General features: G+C 39.5%; 2 protein-coding genes across 12 annotated transcripts in view; one reads left to right on the top strand and one right to left on the bottom strand.

Moving 5' to 3' along the window:
* The window catches only part of MFS17 (Major Facilitator Superfamily Transporter 17), a 327725-nt gene that overhangs the window by 186004 nt on the left and 120794 nt on the right, over positions 1-20927 (bottom strand). Inside the window, exons 2-5 of one of the 11 annotated variants that reach the window (XM_070212620.1) lie at positions 7456-7742; positions 7362-7402; positions 7033-7283; positions 6282-6571 (exon numbers count right to left, since the gene is read on the bottom strand). The exons of 8 other annotated variants lie outside the window; for them this stretch is intronic. In XM_070212620.1, coding sequence (XP_070068721.1) covers positions 6504-6571; positions 7033-7283; positions 7362-7402; positions 7456-7458 — 363 coding nt within the window. In that variant the 5' untranslated portion in view covers positions 7459-7742 and the 3' untranslated portion in view covers positions 6282-6503. Of the gene's footprint in view, positions 1-6215; positions 6572-7032; positions 7284-7361; positions 7403-7455; positions 7743-20927 lie in introns of those variants that run through there. 2 more of the 11 variants (XM_070212621.1, XM_070212614.1) reach the window with 2 other exon arrangements.
* The window catches only part of LOC138912303 (uncharacterized), a 122206-nt gene that overhangs the window by 15678 nt on the left and 85601 nt on the right, over positions 1-20927 (top strand). The gene's annotated exons all lie outside the window — the stretch shown is intronic.

The following is a 20927-nucleotide window of genomic DNA, read 5'->3' as shown; positions in this document are numbered from 1 at the left end:
CTTACTGTCTTACTGTCTTACTGTCTTACTGTCTTACTGTCTTACTGTCTTACTGTCTTACTGTCTTACTGTCTTACTGTCTTACTGTCTTACTGTCTTACTGTCTTACTGTCTTACTGTCTTACTGTCTTACTGTCTTACTGTCTTACTGTCTTACTGTCTTACTGTCTTACTGTCTTACTGTCTTACTGTCTTACTGTCTTACTGTCTTACTGTCTTACTGTCTTACTGTCTTACTGTCTTACTGTCTTACTGTCTTACTGTCTTACTGTCTTACTGTCTTACTGTCTTACTGTCTTACTGTCTTACTGTCTTACTGTCTTACTGTCTTACTGTCTTACTGTCTTACTGTCTTACTGTCTTACTGTCTTACTGTCTTACTGTCTTACTGTCTTACTGTCTTACTGTCTTACTGTCTTACTGTCTTACTGTCTTACTGTCTTACTGTCTTACTGTCTTACTGTCTTACTGTCTTACTGTCTTACTGTCTTACTGTCTTACTGTCTTACTGTCTTACTGTCTTACTGTCTTACTGTCTTACTGTCTTACTGTCTTACTGTCTTACTGTCTTACTGTCTTACTGTCTTACTGTCTTACTGTCTTACTGTCTTACTGTCTTACTGTCTTACTGTCTTACTGTCTTACTGTCTTACTGTCTTACTGTCTTACTGTCTTACTGTCTTACTGTCTTACTGTCTTACTGTCTTACTGTCTTACTGTCTTACTGTCTTACTGTCTTACTGTCTTACTGTCTTACTGTCTTACTGTCTTACTGTCTTACTGTCTTACTGTCTTACTGTCTTACTGTCTTACTGTCTGACTGTCTGACTGTCTGACTGTCTGACTGTCTGACTGTCTGACTGTCTGACTGTCTGACTGTCTTACTGTCTTACTGTCTTACTGTCTTACTGTCTTACTGTCTTACTGTCTTACTGTCTTACTGTCTTACTGTCTTACTGTCTTACTGTCTTACTGTCTTACTGTCTTACTGTCTTACTGTCTTACTGTCTTACTGTCTTACTGTCTTACTGTCTTACTGTCTTACAGTCTTACTGTCTTACTGTCTTACTGTCTTACTGTCTTACTATTACTTAAAAATGACACTAGCCAATATTTTATTCAATAAAATTATAATGTGAAAAGGAACTTAAAACCATGAAGTGCTAAGTTTTCAAAAAGGGGGTGCTGACGCGATAAGTGGAGCAGGTGAAGAATAATGACATAACTTTTGACGGACAACCTTGACAATAGGGGATCGTATTGCGCGGCTCGCGACGATCCATTTGGCACACGAATGTGGAAAAGGAGGGAATGTGGCCGAAACATTGCCCGATCGTGTTACGATCAAGCGACAGCTAAGCTTGTGGGGCAATATAGACTGATGACCGACGGACTTTACGACTCTTACTATTTTTCAGGCATCTTAATATTTATTCTCGTTATGTTGGAGACGAGAAAGTCTTACCAAGAACCCACCCCATCTAGAGAGCTTATGCCGGCAAAAATTGGTGCATCGGATGACTTTCCCTCGGCCCAAGTCCTTTTCAGGACTAGGGCACTAATATGCCCACGTAACAGAATTGGCGCCCAACAAATGACACTTTCGTTAACATACTTAGAAATATTTTACTCTTTGTTAGAATCGTTTTGAGGAGTCAATAGTTTAGATACCTGGGATAAACGAAAGGAAGTTATACAGTAAAGTGTTCTTTCCAACTATAATTACAAGAATATTTCAATTTTTTCTTGTGGTGGACAAACAAGATTTCATATGATCTCATTTTTTTGTTGGGTCTAAAACAGCGGTCGGCACCACATACGATGACATTTTGTTTTATATATGTGTAAGTAATTTCCACTGCGCAGCTCATAGTGTCCGTGTGAGGCAGCGGATGAGCAGAGCAATTCCCTATGCTCACTTATGCGGTTATTCCACTACATTGTTTGGCTCATTCATTAGAGCATTCATTGGAGGCTTAGAAAGGGACAAATATATATGCTATTTTTGGGATTTGTTTGGATAAGATGGCATGGTCACTTAAAATTTAGACGTTAAATTTAAACTTTATAATTCAAATAACTTTGACTGGTTAAATCATTAAGGTTGGAGGCTGTAAAATTAATAGTGTGTGTTGCCAAAAAATCAGACACTTTTACCAAGTTTTTAAATTGTTTTGGGCTGTTTAAAGTACATCTGTAATTGTTTTTAATTTTATCATACCCGGCATTAATTTTTAGGAAGGCAATTTTATATAAATTTATAGACGCAGTTATGGGTTTATATAGAAATATGCGAGTTATTTTTAGTTGGCAACGGAGTAATTAGGCCACTAAAATATTTTTTGTATTGTTCATATTTGTTTATAGCACCTTATTAGACGCAAAAGGTTTGGCAATTCAACCAAAAAAAATCCAATCAATTTTTATTATTGATCCCATTTTACAGTAGCTCTAATAAATGAGCAAAATTGTACTTTTTAGATTCAATTTTGCTCATTGCTCATCGGTTCAGGTAGTACCGTATTGAGGCATTTTACAATACTAAAAAAAAATACCAAAAGTGCCCATCGGTTTTTACAATTTGCTCATTGATTGCTTATTGCAGCCGACATATATCTGTCTTGCTCGCACCTACGTAAAATTGTATATGCTGAGAAAAAATTGCACTAATGAATGACCCGAACAATGTAGTGGAATATCCGCATTAATAGGACGCTCCCGACCTCTGGTCTAAAATTACATGTTTATACTCCTGTAGATTTTTAAAGTCCCCAATCTCTGCTCCAGCAGTGTTGAGTACCCACTCAATCGGATTTTGTAGTTTCAGAATTGGCACGTGACTTTAAGATTGTTATCAATGGTAGTAGTTTAGGGTTTGTTCATCATGGGAAATTGTGCCAACTGACATTTTCTTTTTAAAATTAACGTAAAAAAATTAAATTGGCCGACGCTACACGACGTACTAGGCGGAGGCCGGTCGAGTCCAGAAAGAGCAGGAGCGCAGATGTTACGGTAACGCATTTAGCCATTGCGGTGCGGATCTATTGTGCGATTGTCGATCCAGGACAGAAAAGGTGTGTGGGGGAACTAAGAGGACACGTAAAGCCTACGCTATACGACGTACTAGGCCAAGAGTCTGGGCATTTGATAGGCTCGAGTCTTTACGGCTTCCTTTGACGTATTTGGGCGGGGGACGTATTTTGGTTTCTCTGGCCGACGGTAAACAACTTACTGGGCTAGATGGTCCGGTCGTTTGATAGGCTCGAGTCCAGAGAAATAGGAAGACGGTTGTGGATCTCGAGAATGATCGGTCATATAACCGTATTTCCGACGACTGGCGCAGCTAGTTCCCATTGTGAACGTTAAAGCTGACTAGAACGTTAAAGCTGACCCAGTTGTGTAAAAGCTGCTAATACCTGTAGTTAGGGATATTTTTTTTTGTGGGGCTTAAATATCGGACAGATTTTTCACCAAAGGGATACTTAGTAATCGCAAAACAGCACCCCCATTATCTTTGATTTCACTAGTTTACAGCCAAAATGCTCCCCAGCAATTGATGGCAAATTCTGTTAGATTTGGACCCCTAGATCACGAAAATAGCACTAAATTTTTTTTCGATGGCACAGTTTTTTTTAAAAGATTTTTTAAAGTTTGAAATGTTAAATTTTGGACTTTTTTCGAATTTCTTCTTATATCTCGGCAGATATCCACTCGGTTGGGCCAGTTTTAGTTTTATTTTAAAGCAGGGCTGTGAACCACTCCGGAGCTGAACCACTCCGAACCGGAGTGGTTTACTTTTTTTAGAAAACGAACCGAACCGTAAACCGGAGCGCCGAATTTTTTTATAATTGAACCGGAACCGAACCGGGTCTTTTTTTTTTATATTCGCTTCGGTTTACGAAAAATTTATTTTGTGTGTTCGTGTTTTTTTATTCAACATTGTGGGCTTTCTGAGCATATTAACATAGAGTTTATTTACTAAGGGAAATAAAAATGCGCAAATATTTTGTCTATGCAATGACTGCATCTAACTCAAACGGTCTAATAATATATAACTATCATCTCCAAAACTTTTAAATCAAAGAGAATACTCTTTGCCTTAACTGGTAAACACTTTATAAATCATAAATCTTGTAACTTTACTTATAAGTCTTAGTGCTATGGTACATATTTCAATGAAAATACATGAAAATAAATGTTGACTTGATTATTTCATTAAAAAACAATTTATTGTTTTGAACCCTGGTTCGAACCTGAACCCTGCTCCGGCTCATCATTGAACCGGTTCGCAAACCGGAACATTTTCTGTCGATTAGGTTTGAGCCCCGAACCGAACCCATGCAAAAATAATATGGGTTCACAGCCCTGTTTTAAAGTCAATAGATCAGAGCTTAACTTTGCCATACAGATCAATACGATTAAATGAGTAATGGCAGCGCAGAAGCTCGACAAAGAGGAAAAATGTGTTTTTTGGTCGTCTGTAAGTCGGCTGTATATATCGTAAAAACTCGAAATAAATCCGTTGAAAAATCATAATGGGTACAAACTTAAAGTTTACATCCTACCGAATAAAACAAGCCGGATATGGCCCAAATCCATGGAAAACTGGATTTATGGTGAATTTTTAAAGTTCGGATTTTTCCACTTTTTTCGGTTGACAAAGTCCAAATTTAAGATTTATCATAGGCGGCGACATGTAAACAAAAATAATTGGTGTTGGCAGACGGGTCACTAAATAGCTAAATCAGATATTTAAAAGCTAGAAAATTCTTAAAGTGAATTTAATTTTTTAATTAAAGTTACTTTTTTCATAAGAATGAACTATCCAAATGGATAGTACTTAGTTAAAAATACTCACAGTCATAACGCAAGCAATTTTATATTTTTAAAGGAATTTTCAGAAATTGAATTTATTTTATAATTTTATAGCTTTTAAATTTACCCGGCTGCCAACACCAATTATTTTTGTTTACATGTCGCCGCCTATGATAAATCTTAAATTTGGACTTTGTCAACCGAAAAAAGTGGAAAAATCCGAACTTTAAAAATTCACCATAAATCCAGTTTTCCATGGATTTGGGCCATATCCGGCTTGTTTTATTCGGTAGGATGTAAACTTTAAGTTTGTACCCATTATGATTTTTCAACGGATTTATTTCGAGTTTTTACGATATCTACAGCCGACTTACAGACGACCAAAAAACACATTTTTCATCTTTGTCGAGCTTCTGCGCTGCCATTACTCATCCAATCGTATTGATCTGTATGGCAAAGTCAAGCTCTGATCTATTGACTTTAAAATAAAACTAAAACTGGCCCAACCGAGTGGATATCTGCCGAGATATAAGAAGAAATTCGAAAAAAGTCCGAAATTTAACATTTCGAACTTTAAAAAATCTTTAAAAAAAAACTGTGCCATCGAAAAAAAAATAAGTGCTATTTTTGTGATCTAGGGGTCCAGCACTAACAGAATTTGCCATCAATTGCTGGGGAGCACACCAAGAATATTATTTTGTAAACTAGTGTTTATATTCGCAACTCTTAGTCATCCGTTCTAGGCTGATCGCGGGTGTGAACGTTTAGTTGAAAGTAGACAAGTGAAAAGGTGTGTCATTGCTTAAGGACACAAGTGAAGACACAAGTGAAAAAAAGAAAAAATATATATGTATATTTTTGAAATAGAGGAATCTTTGGCCCAAATGAAGGGGGCAATGAAAAAAGTGCTTTTCCAATCCACAACGGGAAGAATAACCCTCTCCACGACCAGAGGAGCCAATCTAGCACCCAGGAGTGCAAGTGCCGACGCCACGCCACGGAGAACCAGTTCTCCAGACAGAGACAATCTTAGTATGTTCCGCGACCCGGAAGAGCATGAAGAAAGTAGATTCAGCTGTAGGGGAAGAAAATTTGCCCCTGGGTCAGCCAAAGGGATTATTAACAAAATACGAAAAGAGCTCAACTAGTATTCGGACGTGTTTTTCTACGCTTTTTTAAACATATTGTCAGTAACAATGCAATCTTAAACAATACAAGCCGTTTGGATAATTTAAAAACACAGAAACATAATAACTTGCAAAACAAAATTGGCAACAGAATATATTTGCTAATGCTCTGTTTTTCCAGCGTTACCGCTAAACCTAAAGTTTGTTTTTGTTGTTCTCTCTGTGTTTGCCGCGAACATTCACACAATCGCGCACTGTTTTGCCAGCACTCACCGCTAAAAATATAGTTTGTTGTTGGTGAAACTGCTCTCTTTGTGCTTTCCACGAACATTTACCCGAACTTGCAATCACTGCACTGCGCTTCGATCGGTTCTTCAGCGCAAACTTCGTCTCTCTGGAGTGCTGCTGCCTTCTTCTCGACACTTACATCCAACTGCTCTCTGCCCAGCTGCTGCTCTGCTCTTCGACGCTTAGAAGCGACTGCTTTCTACTCTGCTGCTGCTCTGCTCTTAGACGCTTACATCCGACTGCTCTTTGCCCTGCTGCCGCTCTGCCCTGCCGCTATTGCCGCTTATACTCCCACGCTTGTCTGCTGCACAGTGACCTGATACTCAGCCAAAATGACTGCACTGCAAAAAAATGCGAGTATAATAACATTATCAGCGGAGAAACTTTCCTTTGGCTGTGCGACAACTGCACGCACGTTAAGTGCGCCGGGGCCGGTTTCAATGGCCGTATTGGAGAAAAGTCGGTTTCACCTGGTCTTGCACGGCATGCCGTGAGATGACGGATGAAATGCGCACTTTCATGGAGCAAACTAGGACCTGATTTATGGAGGTTCGAAAACTGCTCACCTCTATGAACGACAAATTCCTGGCAGTGGAATCCCAGTTTCTCGGTCTTAAGATTCTAAGTGAATCACCGAAAAGAAAGATTCCAAATAATCTTCAACTTCCTGCAAACGGGCTGACAACCGCGATGCTTTTTTTTACTCTTACTGGCGCTAACAACATGGAACATTCTTCAAACTATCTTACACCGTCTCTTTCACCTGCTCATACTACTCCATCTGGATCTTCAGACAACTTACCAATGCAGTCGCACGCTGCATTAGCTGCGGCATCCCCTGGTAATATTCCACCGGAAGAAAACCTCGCCACTCCTGGATTGCAGCTAGTTCCTGGCGACTCAGTCTCTGCATCAAGTGCAGTTTCTGCTATAAATGATCTGCATGGTCCACGACTGCTGGATCCAGGTCGTTCTAACATCCCTTTGAGTGGTGTTCCAAGTCGAACAGACCAGAGAAAAAACGTGGGGACTCCTGCGGTCTCGGGCACCCCTCTAAGTGGGGTCATTCAAAAATCTATATTTGTATCCAGACTCAACCCAGAAGCCACTGCTGAGGATGTGAAAATCTACCTTTGCGATAAACTTCTTGATCCATATAACGCTATGTCTGTCTAAAAATTTTAAGCAAAAGCGTAACATATCTTCATTTAAAATTCTTACAGACCATTTGTTCCCAAAGCACTTGATTCTACAATTTGGCCAGTGAATACGTTAGTTCACGAGTATCTTCAAAAGGACAAGACTCGGGGCTCCAGTTCAGCTGCTTCAAAAAACTACATAATTCACTGTCTTCAGAGCTTTTTGCTTTTCAGAATGTTCATTCCATTGAATTTATATCAGTCAAAATATCTTTAAATAATACTAACATTTACATAACTTGCTCTTATATTCCACCTAAATCTGATATATCTGTGTATTTAACGCACCTTTCTGCAATTGATTTAGTTTTATCTGCAATTGGTAATGAAGATCATTTAATTGTAATGGGTGACTTTAACTTGCCTAACCTGCTTTGGGTGATTTCACCGGACTCCAATCTTCTTTTTACTGAGAGTCAACATGATTTTATCGACGGCCTATCTGAATTGTCTTTGGGTCAGATTAACTTTGTGGAGAAGAATAAAGACAGGCTCCTAAATTTAATCTTTGTTAATAACGAGACCCTTACAATTGTGCTTCGATGCTCACCCTTCTCCACACCAGAAGATCCCTACCACCCAACCTTGTTGTTATACCCTTGCAGAGGGTATTATGATTTCAGTCAGAAGTTTGCAACGCAGTGAAGGAGACATTTCCGACCCCATAAAGTATATATATTCTTGATCAGCATCACAATACGAGTCGATCTAGCCATGTCCGTCTGTCCGCCCGTCTTCCGTCCGTCTGTCCGTCTGTCTGTTTCTACGCAAACTAGTCTCTCAGTTTTTGAGCTATCGGGACAAAACTTTCGCAAAAGTCTTCTTTCTATTGCAGGTAGTATATATGTCGGAGCTGACCGGATCGGACAACTATATCTTATAGCTCCCATAGGAACAATCGGAAAAAAAAAACTTTAAAAAATTCTAGCTTCGGTGTTTTTTGAAATATTACCTTCTACTTTTGGGGATGTTATTTTTTAAATATTTCTGAATTTCGAATTAATTATTTAAAAAATCGGACTACTATATCATATAGCTGCCATAGAAACGATCGGAAAATTAATGGAAAAGTAATAGGAAATAAATTCTAGCTCCTTTGGTTTTTTGTATTATCTTCTACTCTAGGATATGACTCTTTTTAAATATTTCCGAATTTCAATTTTAATTTAATCAAAATCGGACGACTATATCATATAGCTGCCATAGGAACGATCGGAAAATTAATGGAAAAGTAATAGGAAATAAATTCTAGCTTCTTTGGTTTTTATTGTATTATCTTCTACTCTAGGATATGAATCTTTTTAAATATTTCCGAATTTCAATTTTAATTTGATCAAAATCGGACGACTATATCATATAGCTGCCATAGGAACGATCGGAAAATTAATGAGAAATATTAGAAAATTGAACATTTTTGCGATTTGTTAATTAATAGGAATGATCTGCAAGGGTATATAAGCTTCGGCTGGCCGAAGCTAGCTTCCTTTCTTGTTGAAAGTTGAGATTAACGCAGGAACTCGTAGTACCTCGGCCACACGAGTCAAATGTTTTCGCAGGGCCAATTTTAACAGTTTGAGCCAACTTTTGGGTGAAATCGATTGGTCATCATTAAAATCATGTAATGATCTAGAGACTGCAGTGTCAACGTTTTATGAGTTCTTGCATTCGTCGATCAACATTTTCGTCCTAGATGTATCTGTTATTGACTCATTCAAGCCTCCATGGTTTGATAAGCACTTATCTTACCTCAAAAACAAAAAATCCAGGCTATACAAAAAATGTTATTGACTCATTCAAGCCTCCATGGTTTGATAAGCACTTATCTTACCTCAAAAACAAAAAATCCAGGCTATACAAAAAATATCTAAAAACCAACCTCTCAGTAGACCTGGCGAAGTATGTCTCGATTCGCTCTAAATTTACTCTTGCTGCTAATCAGAGTTATGCTCGCTACATCGCTCAATGTAGAGAAAACATTCGCCCGGATCCAAAACATTTTTATTCCTTTGTGAATTCTAAAAGAAAGTGTAACAGTTATCCCTCATCTCTTCATTATAAAAGCTCTACTGAATCCTCATCATCAAACATATCTAATATTTTTGCCAAATTTTTCCAGTCAACCTACTCTCCACAGTCCTATAGCTCCTCGACTCCCTTATCCATACCCTCTATCCCACATTAATAATATCTATGTTCCGTACTTTGAAATCAAAGACGTTCCCAGCTCAGCATGGTTTTGTTAAGCATCGGTCAACTACTACAAATCTCCTCGAATTCTCTTGTCTTATTCGTGGAAGTTTCCTTAATAAATGCCAAACTGATGTTATTTTTACAGATTTCAGCAAGGAATTTGATTCAGTAGACCATAGCCTTCTCCTTCACAAACTGTCTCTACTTGGATTTTGGCATATCTCTCAAAAAGAACTCAACGCGTTTTCTTTAATAATCAATTGTCTTCTGTTGTAAAGGTTTTTTCTGGTGTCCCCCAAGGCAGTCACTTAGGTCCACCACTGTTTGTACTCTTAATAAACGATCTTCCAAACGTCATATCTTTTGCTTTATGCTGATGACATAAAAATTTGCCTATCATACTCCGACCAAATCTCTCGCCATCGCCTACAATCGGATCTAAATGAATTACAGTCTTGGTGCTCCATTAACTTGTTACACCTTAACCATGCAAAATGCATGTCGATGTCCTTTTATCGAACTTTAGCTCATATTCAACCTTACTATCTTGGGAATCGTATTTTGGAACGTATTTCCAAAGTATATGATCTAGGTGTTTTATTTGACAGCAAATTATGGTTTAAAAGCCACATCTCTGTTATTATTGGTAAAGCTAGTGGGGTTTTAGCCTTCATAAAACGATGGGCCAAGGAGTTCGATGATCCATACACAACAAAAACTTTGTATGTTTCCATGGTTCGGAATATTTGGAATATTGCTCAAGTGTATGGAACCCTCAATATAATGAACCACAAAAATTAATTGAGTCAGTTCAAAAGCAGTTTCTATTATTCGCTTTGCGTCAGCTGAACTGGGATCCGACTAGACACTTGCCACCCTATGAATCGAGATTAAAACAAGAGAGAACGCTATAGTCGGGTGCCCCGACTATCAGATACCCGTTACTCAGCTAAAAGGAGTGCGAAGGAGATGGAGATAAAAACTTTGATCCGCCGTAACTTTTTAACAAATGGTCCGATTTAAAAAATTTCTTCTACATTTCGATAAACACAATAAAACTGCATTCTTACTTTTCCGAAATATTGAAATTTTTAAAATCGTTTATAAGCGATTGTGTGCGTTAGAAGGGGCGTGGCACCCTTTTGAAACAAACTTGCGCTGCGTAGGAACTCCTAGAATCTGCATGCAAAATGCCAATTTTCTTTCGAGATCTCAGCGTTTATACGGACAGACAGACAGACGGACATGGCTATATCGACTCGGCTAGTGACCCTGATCAAGAATATATATACTTTATAGAGTCGGAAATGCTTCCTTCTAGCTTTTACATACTTTTGCACGAATACAATATACCCTTTTACTCTACGAGTAACGGGTATAATTAATTGATTTACAATCTCTAAAACATCGCAGAATGTGTGGTGGAGTACTTTTTTTTCATAAACTGCTTTTAGGTGAGGTAAATTCCCCGCGTCTTCTTAGCTACATTAACATCGCTGTCCTTTGAGATTCACTCGAACTTTTCGCCCAATTCACATGCCAATTTGTAGATCAAACTTTGAAGGTCATGAGCCCTTTAGGGTTCTTTGTTCAAATTATAATTTATTTTATACTGAAATATCATTGGAAAACTCAATAGAATGTTTATCAGCTAAAATTTAATCCTTTCTTGAGTCTTCGAGTAGTGCTAATAATCTTGCTTTGTTAAACTCTTATTTAAGTTATATTTATTTAAGTAAATAATTATGTTAATATAAGTTAGCAGTTTCATTGTTAACTATAGGCCCCCAATTAATAAAAATATGTATCCGGATATGCCTAACTTGCATTTCCGATTGCAGAACAAGCTAGAGGAAGAAAAATTTGTTGAGCTCATCAAGGATAATATAAATGCCCAGATGGGAAGTTTGTTACTGACATCTCCGATTGGGTCCCTAGTAGACCGCTGGTTAAGGAGTAACGGCAGGACCGCGCGAAGCAGGCCGGTCAGTGAACACGAGGATTGCCAAACACAACAAGATATCCGGACGCTGTGACTGTGGAAGAACTTAACCGGAAGCGAAGAGACACCCGATCGGGGCTAGAAAACGGACAGGGATGCCGAGGACCACTTTAAGAATTAGTCTGCTATAAATGCGGCAGATCAGCGGACTTTTATAGAAAACATCCAAAAGAAGATCCCTGTCTTACTAGATTCCATGACGCCACTTGTAGAGTGTGTGAAAAGGTAGGAGGCGATGCAGACGCTAGCTGAGTACAATTCTTCATAATCATAATTCTTCCACCGTCCCTTCTTATAGCTGCCATACAAATCGATGGATTTTCTTATTGTTAAGAAAGTAGTCTTTGAAAAATGAAAATTACAATCTGAATCAAAACATTTTCTCAAAGCCTACCTTCTTAACAATAAAAAAATCCATTGATTTGTATGGCAGCTATATGAAGGGACGGTGGTAAAATTATGATATTAATATATGAGCATAATATTAGTGAGTTATTGAGTTGTGCAAACTTTCACCTTAAACATGTAAGAATTGTACTCATTGGAAATATAAATAGAGCTTTTTTAAATTCGCATAAAAAATTATTTATCTTGGAAATTATGAAAATGAACAAAAATGTTTCTTCGGGTAAATTAAGTTGGTTATGGGATGGACAATCTAGGATAATTAAGTTTATTTTATAGGATGAAGAAGACTTTCAAAATCCGCGATTAAAAATTTCAAATAATAAAAATTCATACTTATTGGCCAACAAAAAATTTAAGAAAATTATTTTCTAACTCCCCCAGTACACATTTAAAAACGTGTAAAGTTGCAAGTTGTTCTTCTAATCCGTTCTCGAGATATACTAATTTAAAGTTTGAGAACATTTTTTAAATTCTTAGCTTCAAAAATTCATAGCGCCCCTAAATGGACACCAACAAATTTTTTAAAAATTACTGATGATAAAAAAGGCAAACTCTACGAGGTACCCGAGTTTGAAGAAAGTTCAATATTTCATATGCGCAGCTGAGAAATTCTTACCCAGGTCTGACACAACGATTTTATTTCGGAATTAACTTCTGGGATACGTTTGGCCTAACATTAGTAAGGCCCTTGGTAAGGGCGGAACCGAGTTTGCAGCCATCGAAGCACCACCGGAGTACAACTTAATGACCGGAGACTTGGATATGAACGACCCTCCTAAGCCCGAAACCACTTACATGCTCCATCAGCTATCTCCAGAACAACAACATAGTCAGCTGAGGCGAGTAATTAAGACATGCCCATCATGTCTGGATAAAGGTTTAGAAAAGACCAGCTTGGAGCAACATATAATAGAAGTAACCGACGAAGACCTGCCGATCAAGCAGCGGCATTATCCGATTTCCCCCATCCAAGCAAAGTTGATGTATGCCTAGCTAGATCGCATGATTAGTCTAGGTGTGATCGAAGAGAGCAACAGTAGCTGGAGTTCACCAGTGACTCTATTACAGTAAGGCCAGAAAAATCGCATTTGCCTCGACGCACGCAAAGTCAATTCCCGGACAATCAAAGATGCATACCCGTTGCCACACTTAGAGGGTATGTAAAGTCCCTTACAGGAAACATACTATATTTCCTTAATCGATTTAAAAGACGCTTTTTGGCAAATACCCCTGGAAACAAAAAGTAGAGAGAAAACCGCGTTTACAGTACCCGGACGACCGCTGCATCAGTTTACAGTCATGCCGTTCGGTCTGTGTAATGCAGCACAAAGAATGTGCCGACTAATGGATAAAGTAATACCGGCGTCGCTACATGAGAATGTATTCGTGTACCTCGATGACCTACTGGTTTGTTTACCTACTTTTGAAAAACACATGGATATGTTGAGCCAGGTCAGTTACTGCTTGCAGCGCGCAAAACTGACAATAAATGTCGACAAAAGTAAGTTTTGCTATAGCCAGGCTAGATATCTAGGTTATGTAGTAGGAGGAGGGTGCATCCGAACGGACGATTCCAAAATCCAGTCGATCCAAGAATTTCCTCAACCAAGCTCTTCCAAACAGATGCGGAGGTTTTTGGGGATGACAGGCTGGTACAGGAGGTTTATTCAAAATTACGCTTAAACAGCGGCACCGCTTCATGATTGTTTGAAGATAATCCGTGTTAAGAAATTCGAATTGTCCGAAGAGGCAATTAAGGGGTTATATACAGATGTGGTAGATGAAAAAATCGGTTTTTTTTATTGCATATTCTTGAAGTATATACTTTTGAGAATACTCTTACAAAAATTCAGAACGATCGGAGCATTAGAACCCAAGTTGTAGCTATTTATAGCGCACTACCTGCACATCGGCCGTTACAAACTTGAAACTTTAAACGGTTTTATCTCAGAATCTTGTTTTTCGAAATTACCTTTGCGGTGGACACGATTACTAAAAAACTATTAATCCGATCGACACAAAATTTTGACCACTTATTTATTATAACAATAGCTAGTCCTTGAACGAAGGATTTTAAATTTTTTTGAAAACTTATTTTTGTAGAGCATAAAATACAAAATTTTATACCTTCAAAAAGTATATTTTTTGTTAAAACCGTCGCCATTTTTTTTAAATCAAAGTTTTTACAAATCCTTTGTTCAGGGACTAGGCAATACAATATACTAACGAAATTTTTATGAATTGGGAATTTGAGAAGAACCGTTCTTGGGTTATGATGTCCACCGCAAGTCACCATCAAAAAAGACAATCTTGGAATTTCGCCATAACATTTTTATTATTCAATATTTTTTATATGAAAAAATTTTAATAAGTACCCAGAAACATGTACTAAACAACGCCGGCAAAACATTTTTAATAAGTATTTTTTTTGGTGTAAAAAAAAAATCGGTAAAATTTCATTTTTTTGTGCGGTACAACTGTATATAACCCCTTAAGGCATTTGAAGAACTAAAAAGTAACATGGCTTCCGCACCTGTACTTGTCACCCCGGATTTTAAGAAACCCTTTACCATTCAATGCGATGCATCGACGACAGGGGTACGAGGAGTTTGTTTCAGAAGGATGACTCAGGCGGCGAACACCCGATCGCCTACATGTCCGCCAAACTGAACAAGGCACAGCATAACTGAACTCGAATCCTATGCCGCCCTTCTCAGCATCAGCAAATTCCGCGCTTACGTAGAAGGACTGCCGTTCAAAGTGATCACCGATCATGCTAGTCTAAAATGGCTGATTGGTCAAAAGGATTTATCCGGCAGACTAGCACGATGGAGTCTGAAGCTGCAAGCGTTCGACTTTACCATCGAACATCGTAAAGGAGCACTTAACGTAGTACCAGATACTATCTCCCGAGTGCATATGGACGAGCTACAGAAAGCGAAAGCGGAAGAACAAGATATACAGATAAGCCTGGACTCGACGGCTTTCCAATCCCCGGAATACGTGAAATTAGTGCAGGCAGTGGACCAAAAAATAAAAAAATAAAAATTAAAAGGCCCAGACGTACAGACAACGGACGACTTTGTATCAGGGTTCGGAAAATAACACACTATATAAATGTATAATACTTGAAAATGATTGATACGCACAGTATGTGAAGTATTCTATTTAAATAAAAGACACGAGAAAAATACATGTATTTTATTTTGACATATACAATAAGTCGTGTACTTTATTTCTTTATTTCATACAAGATAAAAAACCGCGAATTCTTGAGGAGATGGTGGTCATTTATATATTTACTTGAATAACAGCATTCCCAATGGCGCTTTATCATAAAAGATGTAAAACCGCCAATTCTTCAGAAGGTGATGGCCATTGTATATATTCACTATATTATGTGCATCACCAATTGCGCTTTATCATAAAAGATGAAAAACCGCGATTTCTTTAGGAGATATGGTCATTTATATAACAGCATCACGGGAAATAGCTAATGACATATTCTCTGTTAAGTATAAGCAAAACAGTGATGTACGAAATCAAAATTAATTCGTACTCGTCAGAAATAAAGTACACGACTTATTGTACATGTCAGAATAAAATACATGTATTTTTCTCGTGTCTTTTATTTAAATCGAATACTTTACATTTTATTTCATACATGTATAATACACAAGGAATAGTATATTGTGCGATAGAAGTTTAAATGTACCGTACATATGTCTTGTTTCTCTACATCTACATCTACCTTTTGGATTGAGAAACAAATTGTTTACAAGAGGAAAGCTATGCAACAGCTTTTCTTTCCCACGAGCCGAACCACTTTTTGTGTTTACCGACGCGTGCATTGTCTCGCACATGCTCTCAAGCTACTAGCATCTGGTCAATGCGGCAGTGTTGTTGCGACCAACAAGCTGTTCATCCACGCGATGAATTAATACAAAAAAAAAACTTTGAAATCAACTGAACTGAATACGTTTTGATTGTTATTATTTCAAATTCAAGTTCAAAATCCCTACGCCTACATGACATTTAAAATTAAATCTTACTATTCCTATGGGAGCCATAAGATATAGTGGTCCGATCCGGCTCGTTACGACATATGTACTACCTGCAATAGAAAAAAGACTCTACACACTGATTTAAACGGCAAGGCAACAGATTAGTCGTCGGGCTTTTGCCAGAGTCATCCGTAGACGCACCGCGGGTAACAGGAATGCACAAGGATACACAGACACAAACGGCTATTCCAAGATAAACCGCACAGGGACTCAGACTGCAAGGCCACAGGATTCTGCGTCAGGCATCACGCCTGAGTCATCCTAGATTACGCCAAGAAGGAAAAAGTATGCGCGGAAGACCTTCTCTACTTATCCCGAAGAAAGGGGGGAGACGGAAAGCTTTAGGGCTAGACCGTAGCCAGCTGAACATTCCGGACAGAAAACAAGCACAACCAAATCACCAAAAAACCCTGAAATGCAAAGAGTGATTGCCGGTCCAGCTAAATTGTCAACTCACCACGGGTAAACAAACCCTTCTGCTGACAGAGCGCGACAACCCACGGCGCAGCCGCAGCCGAACCGGTTAAGGGCATTGACCCCAAACACAAATGCAAGGAAGGGCATAGTCCGAACGCATCTGGGCCCGCTGGCATATCGATAGCCGATAGTTATCGATGCGCAGTGTGACCAGATCGAGAATCGGCGTGGGAGTTTTGAAAGTTGCTGCAAGAGGACTACCGGCGCCGTAGAAACTCACGGAGTTGAAAGCGTCGAGGGAGCGTCGAGAGAAGCAACGAGGAAGCGCTAAGGGAACGAGCAGAACAAATGCAAGGAAACGCCGGAGAGTAGGAGCCAAATTTAAAAATTTTCCAAAGTAAGGGGGGAATGTCCCCTCCTATGGAATATCGCGGTAAATAAACTACTGCGGATTCTCGAAGGAGGAGGCTGTAAGATAGTGGCATACGCAGACGATGTCGCTATCATTTTTAATGGTAAGTATCCACAAACGCTATGCGATCTTATGACCGCAAAACTAAAGATACTATCGGAATGGACTACAAAAAACGGACTTGGGGTAAATCCCTCAAAAACGGAACTAGTCCTTTTCACAAATAGATACAAAATCCCAAAACTCAACCCACCCACTTTAAACAACTGTAATCTCTCTTTTAGCGATCACGCAAGATACTTCGGGTTAGTATTAGATAAGCGTCTTAAATGGGGCTTAAACAACCAAGAGAGAACCAAGAAAGCGACCATTGCACTTTACTCTTGTAAAAAAGCAATCGGGCTTAGATGGGGTATGTCCCCTAAAATCGTCAATTGGATATACACAGCGGTAGTCAAGCCAATCCTACTATATGGAGTGACTCTGTGGTGGACCGCTCTACACAAACAATGTATCATAACTCCACTTAACAAAGTACAGCGCATGGCGGCTTTGTGTATTAGTGGAGCCCTTCGAACTACCCCAAACGAAGCGCTGAATGCGATCTTGAACCTCCAGAGCCTGGACTTATCAGGCATGGAAAGGGCGAAATCGGCAGCCATTCGACTAAGGGATACGGGGCAATGGAAATCCCAACTGTATGGTCACGCTAAGATTCTTCAGCATGACAATTTGATCCCGCCAAAAACGGATCTATGTAAAACCCGTGAATACAGACACACGCCCTTCGAAGCTATGATCCCAGGTAGGGAAGCATGGGATCGGGGCCGACCGGGCTCAATTGACGCAATCTGTATATATACAGACGGCTCCAAACTCGACGGACACGTAGGTGGAGGCATATACTCCGAGCAATTAGAGATCAGGCAGTCATTCAGACTTCCCGACCACTGCAGTGTCTTCCAAGCGGAAGTGTATGCTATAATGGAAGCACTCGTCTGTTTAAGGGGCTTAAACACCCAGAACAGGCACATAAACATATATAGTGATAGCCAAGCGGCTATTAAATCAATATACTCGACGAATACAAACTCCCGAACAATAGCAGACTGTCGCAAATCTCTCCACGAGATGGCTAGTCAGTTTACTGTCAGCCTTATATGGGTTCCGGGTCACCGGGATATCGTAGGCAACTGTATAGCAGACGAGCTAGCCAGGCAAGGCACCACCATACCTCTCCTTCCAGGAAAGGAGAATGTTGGCATGCCTTTGGCTACCTGTAAGCTAATTATTAAAAACCATTTCTGCAAATTAGCCAACACCAATTGGCAAAACACACCGCAGTGCCGAATCTCTCACCAGACATGGCCTGCAATAAACAATAAGAAAACATCAGAACTACTGAATTTCAGCCGCACAGAGTGTGGCATGCTAATTCGAGTACTGACAGGCCACTGGCTCGTTGGCGCACACGCCGGCAGGCTAAAAGCCCCTAAAAATGACTTCTGTAGAAGCTGCAGGGATGAGGAAGAAGAGGAAACGGTGGAACACCTACTCTGTTCATGCCCAGCCCTATGCAGGCTTAGACTGAAACACTTAGGATATCCTTTCATAAATGACCTGACCGAAATTTCGCAGATTAATCTGAAGAGTCTAAGCTCTTTTATTAAATCCTCCGGATGGGGGACTTGCTGATCGACCAACCTACAGGCTGACCCTTAACGGATAGGGGACCCAAAAATAGAGATCATACGGTACCACAATGGACCCACAGAGGTCTAAGTGTGCCAGGCTATAGTCTAGCAGCCGTCCTAACCTAACCTAACCTAACCTAAGGGGGGAATGTGAGGAGTTTAATAACTCACCACAAATAACAGCAGCAAGAATAACGGATCGCGGCGCGGCGAAGAGAAAGTGGAGAATAAGAGGTTGGAGAGTGAGAGAGTGGAGACATCAAGTTGGAGAAAGAGGACTCTAGTGGAGAGTTTGGAGAGTGAGAGTCGAGAAAACAAGGGTGCCGAGAAAGAAAGACAGTGGAGACTTCTCTGGCAGAGCGAGAGTGAGACCCCGAGACCGGCGTGTATCCGTAACCCCAAGTACCAGAAGCCACGCTACGTCCAACCTCACAACCAGCACGTCCAGGAGCAGAGCAACGGACATCGAGCTACGCGGAAACGTCACGAACGAGCTAGCGGGAGAGGCCAGGGTGGTTTTACACTAGGCGTAAAAGTAAGGTGAAGCACTAGGCAGCTTCCTGGTGACCACCTCGACTGTCAGCGGGATCCGAGCAAGACCCTAGTGGGACCGTCCGGGACAGAGCCAGGGACAGGCGGCTGTGCGTCTATAGGCGGTGTCCTGTAGAGCGCAGCCCCTGTTCAACCTAGTCTGACAACGGTGCGAGTAGTCGTCGAGCCCACGCAGAGACGAGCATCGCCGAGCACCTACAAGGAGCTACAGGGAGCTGCAGGACCGGAGCACGGAGTCAACGACGGTCAACGGAGTCACTGAGTCAACGGCACTACCGAGGCGCAAACCGACGTGCAGAGACGAACATCACCAGAAGACACCGAGAACCACGAGTGGCGATACCTAGGCCAATCGAGTCATCAAGCCCGCTGTAATCACACCTGCAATAAACCCAATTCGAACCCGTGAATTCTGTGCTTTCTCACTGATCTACTGGTATATACATTTGGTGGAGAGAACACACAACTTCTCTGAGCTAGCCGCACGAATCTCGTAGCGAGCAGACATACAAAAGCAGTTCGTTACACTTAAAACTGTAAAAGAAATCTAACATATTTTCCCCTCGTCTCCATTTGGGTAAACTTTCAGAATCTTTTCATATTACCTTTAATCTACACACTCTTCTATAATACATCGAAAAGTTATCCATACGCTTTGCCTCACATTAACGGCACGGATTGGTTAAAAAACGTTCTACTTCTACGAATCTTCTCGAATTTTTGTCTCTAATTTATTGCAGTTTTCTACAGATGAAACAAACAGACGTCATAGCTACCGATTTCAGTAAGGCGTTCGATTCGGTTAACCACTCCCTACTTCTTTACAAATTATCTCTTATCGGATTTCTTCCCTACTTACTTGATTAAATTTCATCATACTTGTCGAAAAGATCTCAACGTCAGGAAACGTAACTATTTATTTTAAAAATCACACTTTATCAGTTATTTTCTGATTTGTAAAGTAAAACTCAAAGAATAACTGTTATTTTTTAAGTTTTATAATAAAAGTTGACAAATAACAGTTATTCGTCGTGATCAAAAATAAAACTCAAACTTGATTTATGGCGATTTTGTGGGTAAAAAAAATTTTAAAAAAATATAGGTATAAAATATGCGCGGTTGCCTTTTTTAACAAATTTTTAGTAAGTTATATAAAGCACGGGTATCATGTTTTTTTTAATTATATCATTTTTTCAAAAATGTCAAGGGAATAACTGTTATTCATAAAAATCAAAAAATAACAGTTATTTTTTGAGTTTTATTATAAAAATCCAAAAATAAAAATCATTACGGATTTGTAAACTACAATGTCTAATAAAAATTGTGGTGTATTTAAAAAATTTTTAGGACCCTTCTAAGTGCGTGATTTTTTTGTATGAAAAATTTACAATAACAGTTATTTTCGGTCCCTGCTCAACGTTATTGTTCAAAAATGAAGTATATACCATAGTCAATCTTACTTCAGGCGTTCCACAAGACTACCTTGTACCTGGGACCTCCCACAGGTGATGCACCACTGCACCACTTTTATCATCAAAATCTGTATGTCGTTTTGCAACTTAATTCCACTTCCAACTTATTCAGTCTGACCTTAATAAATTCCAGACTTGGGCTTCAACAAACTTGTTATCACTAAAAACAATGTCGGTTTCTCGCACTACTGCCCACACTGTCTCGTACACTCTTGGAAACTCCTTATTGGAGCGTGTAGAGAAAATGTATGATCTTGGTGTGTTGTTCGATCAAAAACTTTGTTTTA

This window comes from Drosophila takahashii, chromosome 2R (genome assembly GCF_030179915.1).
Source record: "Drosophila takahashii strain IR98-3 E-12201 chromosome 2R, DtakHiC1v2, whole genome shotgun sequence".
Lineage (NCBI taxonomy): Eukaryota > Metazoa > Arthropoda > Insecta > Diptera > Drosophilidae > Drosophila > Drosophila takahashii.
Note: the sequence above shows the minus strand (reverse complement) of the source record. Positions and strands in the feature narration are given on the sequence as shown.